Source organism: Octodon degus, unplaced genomic scaffold, assembly GCF_000260255.1.
Source record: "Octodon degus isolate 3935 unplaced genomic scaffold, OctDeg1.0 scaffold00010, whole genome shotgun sequence".
Taxonomy (NCBI): domain Eukaryota; kingdom Metazoa; phylum Chordata; class Mammalia; order Rodentia; family Octodontidae; genus Octodon; species Octodon degus.
Window position 1 is genome coordinate 9,111,010 of NW_004524586.1, and position 10,356 is coordinate 9,121,365.

Genomic DNA, 10,356 nt, shown 5'->3' on the forward strand with positions numbered 1-10,356 from the left:
TATAGGACTAAAAAGAAAGGCAACCCCTAAATTTCATCTTACTTCAAAAAGAACGGCTATCACTGAGGGGGGAAATGATGGCAAGTTGTAGGGGAGCAAAGAACCCTTCTACATTCCTGGTATGACCACCATAGATATCAGTGTGGCAACTGACTCAGCTATGCCTGTTCTGGGTAACTTGCTGAAAGAGTTAAAGGTGTCATATCGTAGTGACACATGCGCACCCATGTTAAATCTCAGCAGCAACCTATGGGCCCATCGACAGAAGGGTGAATAAGGAAAATACAGTTACATACACAACGAAGTGCTACTCAGCCATAGAGAAGGATAAATCTGAGGCATTCAAAGAGAAATGGATGGACCTTGAGGTATAATGCTAAGTGAAATGAATCAGACACAAAAGATTAAATATCACAGTTTTTCTTATATGAGAAATCCAAAGTATAAATAATAAATAGGAAAAAAAACAAATGATCAATTGTAGAAAACAGGGAGACAGACTTTGTAGAGACAAGCAGTGGAGAGAAGGTGGGGGAGGCAAGAGAGGGGGGAAAAGGAAATAAAAAGGATGGAGATGCAATGTGTGCAGGTACCAGGTCCTCATGATGAATGTTTTTATTGTATATTCCAAGCATACATGACTTTTAAAGAAGAGAAGAAAGGATAGGACTAGATACAAACTAGGCTTAGTGGTTGCACAAGCCTGTAATACCAGCACTCTGGAAGGCTGAGGCAGAATCGTAAACTCAAGCCCAGCCTGAGACACTTGGTGACATAGGAGACGCTGTCATCTTCATCGCATGGCAGTCTGAAGTGGTTTTAGCAGGGACGGGCTATGCAACACCAAGCCATCCTCCTGTCCAAGCCCAGAAGAGGGCAGGCTGCTTCTCTAGCCCTGCCACCCTGCAAATGTGGTGTATAAACCCTGCAATGAAATTCATTCTCAGAAATATTCTCATCCCACTTGAAAGCCCTTTTGAGCCCTACAGTCTGCATGCACTTGTGCTATATGTAGTCAGCCTGAGGGGAGCCCCAGACACAAGAAGAAAACAACATCCCTCAAACTGCAAAAGGTGTCTGCCAAAGAAAGCTCAATGGGCCCCTTCAGGGTTTACCATATAATTCCCAGGGCACAGCTGGACAGCTACAATGAGGGACCTCTTTGCCACCTCTTTGCTCAGCCTTCTATCCTTGCTGGAAATCCCAGTACCCTCAGGATCCCGTTCTTTCTGTTGCCTGACAGTGTCTAGGCTCTCTACACTTGTAAATTCAGGTTTCTGTGCCTAAAGCCACCATATTGACAAAGAGGGTCCCTCATCACTTGCACTGTCCTTGCCCTCTGCCAGCCAGACCACAGTGGGGACAGAGGGTTTGAGACACCCAGTTGAGGAGACCTGTCTGTTGTGTTGTGGCCTAGGTTTTCACATCTACCCTGATGGGCTGCCCCTTCCCTCGCTTCTGGGTGAAGTAGAGCCATGCTGCAGTGGCCTGGCTGCCAAGAACAGTAACAGTATCAATGTGGACACATTGGGAGGTGGGACACCTGAGGAAGAACTATCCCACTGGTTGTCAGGAAAGAACCCTGCCCAGCTGAGCTGCTCCTTGTCCTTGCTCCTGACCTTGTCCTTCGCAGCATAGGATTGTGCTTCCTCCACTCAGAGGCCACCTTTGTGGCATCCCAGATGGACACAGAGCAGGCCCAAGCCAGTCTGTTGTCATCCTTATCAAAATTCTTTAAACACTCCTGTAAAAGGCCTGGTAAACATAAAGTATCAAAGAGGGGCCTTCAAAGAGAATGCTTTCATGACGCAGTTATCTTCAATCAACTTAGAGCATTTTTACTGAATTAGAAAGGAGTCATCAGTCTATGAATAGAGAGAGAGCCGGTCTCCACCAGACACTAGGCCTGGCCAGCTTGGAGCCCTCTGAGGGCCCCTTCCAGCAGCTTCTAAATTTGTATGAAGGAGGCTGAGTTGCTGGCACATGCCTATAATCCATATATATATATATGAAGGAAACCTTATAATTTAATGGTTCTACCTGCTGGGCTGGACAGTTAAGCTATCCTCAAAAGTTGGACTTCATTAAGGCAACTTTGGTTTTTAAAACATAAACATATACCAACTGGGCTTTGTAGTACATGCCTGTAATCTCCATACTGAGAGGCCGGGGCAGAAGGGTGGAAATTTCAAGCCCAGACAGAGCAATTTATTTTTTTTTTTATTTTATTTATTTATTTATTTATTTGCGGAACCAGGGATTGAACTCAGGCCCTTGCGCGCTTATTTCGCTGAGCCATCTCCCCCGCCCCCAGACAGAGCAATTTAATCAGTTAGTGAGACTGTCTTAAAATAAGGGTTGAGGGGGCCAGGGAGATAGCTCAGTAGAATAAGCTCTTCCTTGGCAAGTGCAAGGGCGTTTCTAGAGTATTGATCAGACTCAGTCATTACCCCAAACTAATCCACTATACATTCCCAAACCCTGCAACGAGTTCCTGCCGAGAATCTGCCCAGACACCCGGCTTTGCAGTAGCTGGGTCAGTCGGTCTGGTTTACCTCCGGAGGGTGAGCCCAGAGGATTGGGCTGGGCACGTGCGAAGCGGAGCGGCCGGCAGAGTCTGACGATGAACCCAGTGCGTGCTCCGGAGCAACCCGAGGGCCCAGCTCCACTCCAGACTGTCGTGCGGGACCTTTGAGAGTTCCACCTCTATAACTGACTTGTGGATTCTGCCCATAGACCTGCGACACATGCTGCGGGCGCTCCCACGACTCAGCCCTGCTCGGGAGAACAGCTCGGGCGCTCCAGAAACCCAAGAGCCCATCCACGGCCACAGATGCGGCTTCAAGAGGACAGTAGCAGAGTTGCCAGTTCAGGCTCAGGGTCTGCCGCCTGCGGCCGTCAGTGTGCAGGGAGAGTGCGAGGGCCGAAGCAAGCACTCGACGGGATTCTGTGCCCACGACCTGGCTGCATCAGAAAAACATGCGCGAGAGCCACCCAGGACGCCTCTCCAGGAGATGTCGGGGCCTAGCCCAGACAGCTTAGAGATGACAAGGCACAGCGTCTGCTCAAGGACCAGAACAGATGCCCCTTGTGTGGGAAGGCCCGGACAGGTTGACACACGATCGGACACCGCTCCACCTTCCCTACAGTAGGAGCGCGAGCCACCCTCCGGCAGGGCACAGCGGTACAGGATGCCAGGCCAGCCCGGGCCCCGGTGCTGGGGTCCCTGGCCACGCCCTTCCCTGTCTGTCCCGCCTTCAAGGGCGGCGAAGCCAACCAACTTAAGACCCGCACAGCACCCGCCGCCGCGATTGGAGAGCGGCGCATGAAAGCCGAGCCACCTTTTTATAGGATGCAGTGGGCAAGGGTGCAGCCGACCCAGGGTAGAAGTGCGGCGCTCGGCGCCTATGTCCAGCGCGTCCCGCCGGGCCAGCTGCGCCCGCCACCTCACGCATGGCACCAGCCTCAGTGGCAATGAACCCCGCTGGGCTCAGGCCGCGCGGCGGGGACGGCACCGGGTCCGCGCCCCTGTCCTTCAGCGTCGAGTCCCTGCTGGAGGCAGAGCGCGGGCCGGGCTCGGAGCCCGCAGAGCCCGGACAGGAAAGGCGGCGAGGTGACCCAGAGCCCGGACCCTGGTTCCCGCCCGCTGCCAGTGCGTGCCCCCCACGTAAGTGCCGAACCTCGCGGTCCTAGTCCCCGAAAGGGCCCGGGCCGCCCTGCCCGGATCGGAAGACGGTAACTTAGGACGTTACTGGCCAGTACCGCTGCCAGCCTGAGGGCAAGGGCAAAACACACCCTCCTCCAGCCCGCACAGCGCTTCCAACAGCGAAGGCTCGTGGAGGCCGCGCCAGCCAAGCCCTGCCCTCTCCTGCCGAGGCGCTCCTGCCCACCCCGGCGCTCCCACTACGGCTGGCAACTGTTTCTCGCTTTTTCCGAAGGGTAGAGCCCTTGAGCACCCTGGGGTGCGGAGCAAAGGATTTCGGGAGCCGGTTCCCCATCGCCACTGTGGCCCTTGCTCTGCTTACGCTAGTGGCGTTTGGGTTGTCCTTGCTCCAGAGGCCGAAGTCGCGGAGTGAAAACTGGCGTCCGCGACCGGCCGTTGAAGGGGCGCAGCAGTGTCGGAGCCAGGCGTGTTGCAGGGTTCTTAGCGCCCGCTTTGTGCTTCTCTTTTCTCCCAGGTGCCCTCAGCCCTTCACCCTGCACCCTCCGAAAACACAAGAACACGCGCAAGCCGCGGACGCCCTTCACCACCGCGCAACTGTTGGCGCTGGAGCGCAAGTTTCATCAGAAGCAGTATTTGTCGGTGGCCGAGCGAGCCGAGTTCTCTCGCAGCCTGAGCCTCACCGAGACGCAGGTCAAGATCTGGTTTCAGAACCGCCGAGCCAAGGCCAAGCGGCTGCAGGAGGCCGAGCTGGAAAAGTTGAAGCTGGCAGCCAAGCCGCTGCTGCCCTCTTTCTCCCTGCCCTTCCCTCTCGGCGCCCCGCTGCACGGAGGTGCGCCTAGCGCTCTGCCGCCTGTGCCCGGGCTCCTCGCGGGACCGGCCGCCGCCTGTGGCTTGTACTACCTGTCTTAGGCTGCGAGGCTGGGGTCGGTCCGGCGGCGGTGCGGGGGCGAGGGCGGCCAGCGCCCGCACAGGCCTGCTGTGCGGGCCGTCCGCAGAGCAGTCCTGCACAATCCCAGCCGTGCTGCTCCGGTAACTGCCAGCGTTTCGATATTACTTTCTGTGTTTGGTTTTTCTTTTTCTTTTTCTTTTTTCTTTTCTTTTTAAGTTTTATCTTTCTTTAGTTTCTAAATTTGCAAATGTGATGCTATATTTGACTCTTGAAGCCTATTTGTGGTGACCTTAGATCTTAAATTTTTCTTAAAATCATGTTCTTACCAAATTTTTCTGAAAGGCAATGGAAAGAACTTCAAACAGCGACTTCGAAATGAAGCAGAACAGTTCCTCCTACTTTCTACAAAGCAACCAACAAAGCACTTTGAGGTGTGCATGGGGTACCTGCCACAGGTCTGACACACCCCTCCTGATGACCATGTGCATGCAGAAGAATCTACCATATCGTTTTGAGCCGCGGCAAGAAACAGATTGTATTGGGCCCGGGGAGAGGCTCAGTAGAATAAGCGCTTCCCTGGCAAGCGCGAGGGCCTGAGTTCAATCCCCGGTTGGGGGTGGGGGGAGAAACCGATTGCAGAACAAGCAATTGAAATAATTTGATGGCAAGACTGCTAGAAAAAAAACACTTATTTTTATTGTGACTAGACTTATTATGTCTAGGTGAAATGGAAACTTTCACTCTTAGAATTTTTCATTTTTTAAAAATATAAACTATTCTGTGAGTACAAGGCAAAAGAATGTGTTGTGGGGGTGGGCAGCGAGGGACAGACGCCGAGGGCTCTGAATACCAGGTGAGACATTCTTAGGGCCGTGGCATGGGGCAGAGGCAGCGGGCCATCAACCCGGACCTCATACCCTCTGCCAGCTGGTGTCTGGGCTAGAGTAAGAGGAATCACCAGGAGTACCCCACAGGGAGTGCCCAGGAAGAGGCCAGGGTCTTGGATGTATTCAAAGCCTTCCCTCTAATTTGCCCCAGAGGCCAGGGACACACTGATAGTCCCGCTGCTGCGGCTTTGCACTGCATTGAGTTTGTTCACTGGGATGCCTCTGGCTTTACCTGAGGAAGGAAAATACTGTACTGTATATGATATCACCTATGCCGAGGGGCTGCCCCTGTGGGGCATTCACCCTCCACACAGCATTGAGAACCCTTGAGGTGCCTATTACTGAGATACAAAAGGAAAAAACAAAAGCCATCCCTGTTATCTTCAGCTGGAATCCGGAAGCTTAAGAATAAAGTATGCAGGGAGTTTACACAAGCTCCCCTGTGGGTGAAAGTGAGTACAACGGGCGAGGCCTTCCTGCCCTCGCAGCTCCTGCCTTACAGCTGGAGAGCAGAAACTGCATCAGGAACATGCTGGCTGTGTGGGCCAGAGGACCAGGAGGAATTCCACAGTCTCCCAGCAGGACCCAGGGAAGGACCCTGCTGTAAGTACTCAACAGGCTGCTGTGTGACTGTGTCCCAAGAACACACCAAGGAGACACAAAAACCTCACTGCGTTCTGCTGCTCTAGTTAAAAACACCTGATGCTGTAGCTAAGCCTACACCTAATTGCCCGTTAATGTCTATCAGACATTCTCCCTGCATCACTAAGAAAATAGAAACTCTTGGGCTTCTAAAATGAATCGATTGAAGGCAAAGGACCCATCCTTCCCAGATGTTCGCAGTGTGTGCTGCAGCCCGAGTTAGTATACTTGATCTTAGCCAGAAGGCCAAAAAGTGATGGAATCGAATTGTTAAGCCCTGTTTCAGGCACAGTTCTCAGGTGGTCTGTAAATACTCCATAAAAAGGAGCTTGGGAGGAGCCACAGCAGCAACCCACACCTCCCATGACCCGTACTTGCCAGGCACACGTACTGCTTTTTAAGATCTGTGCGTACTTGGATTCTGTTCTCAAATCTGAGGTTCCCAAGAGACACTGGGTAAGTCAGGACTTAGTGTTATGGCTCAGTCATGGTGTTTGTTTTGGGTGTTTTGTTTGGGGTTTTTTGGGGTGTGTGTGTGTGTGTGTGTGTGTGTGTGTACAAGCACGTTATAAAATGAATTGAGCTATAACGCTAGCCCATTTTTTTTTTTTTTAATTCTGAGAATCACTAACCTGCACAGGCCAGCCTCAAACTTGTTATCTTCCTGCCTGCCAGAAGCACCTGACTAGTTGTGGCGCTATCTCCCCAGCCCGTTGTGGTGATTTTTGAGATAATTCTGAAACCAATCAGGAGGATAATGAGTGTTCAGTTCTGTTCCAATGGAGTAGGGGTCTGCCCATGCAGCCCTGCTGCTGGTAGCTTATCTTTATCAATAGAGTGAATGCTGACATATAAATGACCCTACAGGGCCTTAGAGTCAAGAGTGGCAGATCCCTCAGGGCTGACACAGAATCTGCTGAACTAAGTGAGTGAATAACCTGCTAATTTGTCTCTCTGTAACCTTCTCTGACTCAAAATACATATGGAGGCTCTCCCCACATAGCCCCATTGAGCCTGGCGCCCTGACTCCCCAGGGGAACCCAGCTCTGGGGGATCTGGAGGACTAGATGTGCAGGTCCCTGCACATCATGCCAATAGCTCTTATCACTGCCCAAGTAGTGCATGCTGTCAGAACAAAGCTGTGGTGACTTTATCAAGAGAGGCCTTTTTAAGAGACTGCTCAGGGGCTGAGGAGATAGCTCAGTAGAATAAGCACTTGCCTGGCAAGCGCAAGGGCCTGAGTTCAATCCCCAGTTCCACCAAAAAAACAAAACAAAATTAAAAGACAGCACTTTCATTGGCTTTCTTATAGGACTTGGTTCTATATAAACTGTGGCTGAGCTTCCAGTTGTGTGCCCCTGCTGGCCACCTTCTGAATTTAGCCAATATGTTGCCAAGTCAGAGGTTTATGGAAGCCAGAGGTGGCCCAGAGCCAGGAAAGGATGCACCATCATGACCTGTTAGGGGAGCTGAGGACCCCTGTGTCCCCATCGTCTTACGGCTAGACACTCTGAGCCCCCGCTTCCTCGTCTCCAGTCTGTGCCCTTTCAGCTACCCATCCTGGGCCTCTGATGGCGAACTTGGAATCACTGCCCTGCCCGTGGGAGTTTGTGGTCTGGGTGGGAGACCACATGATAAAGTGGCCAGATAGCAGCTAGGGAAGACCATGTTTCTTGTAGGTGCAGGGATATGTGGTCCAAGGATGAGCAGTGGGCAACTGGTGGAATGGTGACAGACTGTGGGGACCTCCAGCAGGGCCAGCGTATAGAGAACCAGACTGTGAAAAACCCATTAACCCACCACTACTAATGGCACCTCACATCTCATTACGGTATGACCTGAGCCCTGGGAAATAGCCCCACGGCTCCTGATATCAGGGTCACATCCAGGGACGGTGGGAGGGGAAGGCTGGGCTCACATACCTTGTGAATGGGGCTAGTTCATCTGAGCACCATCTTGGCACTAGGTCACAGAGCCCCTGCCAGCTGCCTGTTATAGCCCTCATGCTTTCTGGGTATGCTGGAAGCTGCTTTTGGCCCCAGCTATGGTGTGAACAGTGGTGTGGACCATTCAGAGGGTAGGGACCCAGTTAGTCCTGTTTATGGTATTTTGGGGGAAGGGATTCACAAAATCTCACCAGCAGATTTTTGTATCATCCTAAAGATCTAGAGGGCAAAGAGATTTCTGAAAAAGTGACCAGCCTCTTAAGCTCTGCCATGACATGATTTTATGTACAAGGAAACACTTCTAGCCATATTTCCTTTCAATAAACTGTAAAGATAAAAGAATATCCTTTCTACATTACTGAAATTCAATGCAATTCACTTGACTAGCATTAGCCAGGTTTCAGGGAAAGGGAAATGTTCCTGTCTACTCTTCTTTGGGCCCGTGCCTCCCCAGTCCCCAGTTCGGTGCATGCCCTCAGGAACCTTTTCTGAATAAATGGACTGCACTGCTCTCCTGGTGCAATAATAAATAACACTATCTAGATGGCCTGAAGCTCCAGTACTTTCATTTTCACTTTGAAAATAATCATCTAGGGCTGGTGAGATGGCTCAGTGGTCTAAAGCACCTACTTAGAACAAGCTTAGCAAAGCACAGGGACCGCGGTTCAATCCCCCAGCACCACATGCCAGCCAGCCCCGCCCCCTGGTGGGCTGAGCTGGCCACACACACAGAAATAAAATAAATTTTAAAAAATAAATAAATAAATAAATAAATAAAATAATCATCTAAAAATGTCATCTAAACACACAGAGCTTTGCTATTTCTGATGGTTTATATTACATTCTATATTAATAAAAAAAAGTCATGCAATGAATTAAGCAGACAGTGGCCAGTGATAATAAGATGCTAAATTTCAGAGATGGTAAGATGAGAAAAGGACATGTTTTAGCACCTATGTGTTAGTTTTTAAAGCCACAGCAAACAGCTACATCATTCCTTTAAACATTTGTGAAGTGTTTTTTCTAGGTTGTACTTTTTTTTTTTTTTTTTTTTTTTTTTTTTTTTTTTTTGCGGAACTGGGGATTGTACTCAGGCCCTTGAGCTTACCAGGGAAGCACTTATTCCACTGAGCCATCTCCTCGGCCTCAAAACCAAGCATAATTTTTTTTTTTTTTTGGCAGAATCGAGGATTGAACTCAGGCCCTTGCGCTTGCCAGGGAAGCGCTTATTCCACTGAGCCATCTCCCCAGCTCCTTCCAGGTTGTACTTTGAAAATTTGTTGGAATGAGGAGCCATGGACTCACCTTGACCTTCAGTGAGTACTGGTTTTTGCATGCAGATGAAAAATATTGCTCTGGAGCCAGCCCTGAGCCCCTGCAGGGGGACAGAAGTACACTCCTGTATTATTTGGACCCCTCCAGACAGTATTGGAGAGTCTGAAGCTGCACGGCACGGTGCATCTCCTGCTTCTTGCTTCCTTGGGCTGCTGGAGCCTCCAGCAGGAGAATGGATGGAAGCATTTGAAGAGGGTTCCCCTTTGTCTCCATTGCAGTTTTTAAATTAGATGTTTTGATGAGACTGCACTGCGAGGCAGTGCCCTAGAGCTAAAATCCGTCTTTCCAGGTGGTCTAGCAAGACTAAGGCCCAGCACTCTTCCTTCTCCTGCTGGCTGGACTGTCATCTCCCCATCATCTCCATGGAGGAGCCCTAGGTAATCACAACTATAAAGGGAAAAGGAGCCAGCCTCTTGCTGGTTATGGGAATGTGTCTCTCGGTCTTTCCCTCCAATCCTGGCCTTCCTTTCAGTCATCATACCTCAGTGAAAGGTCATCAAGAAAAATAACTTGCTTAAGCTGTAACTGGAATAACTTTCTCTTCACCCATTCCTTTTAGTTATGCATGAGTCTATCTCCCACGCGGGGGAGAGATTTTGATTTTTTTCAAGTGTATTTGGTACAGGGTTTCATTATGCAAATCAGACTCATAGTGACCCTCCTGTTTCAGCCTCCCTAGCTCTGACTCAGTGGACTCCCAGACTCAGTGGATGGCTTAGCATAGCAGCTGAGCATATTGTGCAAAGCCAGCACAGCATGTAGTGCCGGGGATTTAACCCCAGTCCCTGCTCTTGCCTAAGCAGGCCTTAGTCTGCTGAGCTATCTCACCAGCCTTCTGGGAGAGATTTATACTGTCTAAATACTGTAATACTTAAACCTAGGTTGCCAGCTAATCAAAATGATGCCAAGAGGGGCCAGGGAGATGGCTCAGTAGAATAAGCGCTTGCCTGGCAAGTGCAAGGACCTGAATTCAATCCCCAGTTCCACCAAAAA

General features: G+C 50.6%; 1 protein-coding gene across 1 annotated transcript; it reads left to right on the forward strand.

Moving 5' to 3' along the window:
- The first annotated feature begins 3,395 nt into the window (after positions 1-3,395).
- Ventx (VENT homeobox) lies at positions 3,396-4,612 on the forward strand. Its single transcript, XM_004625554.2, has 2 exons — positions 3,396-3,667; positions 4,179-4,612. The coding sequence occupies exons 1-2, from the start codon at positions 3,454-3,456 to the stop codon at positions 4,571-4,573; spliced, it is 609 nt and encodes a 202-aa protein (XP_004625611.1). The 5' UTR covers positions 3,396-3,453; the 3' UTR covers positions 4,574-4,612.
- Positions 4,613-10,356: the final 5,744 nt, after the last annotated feature.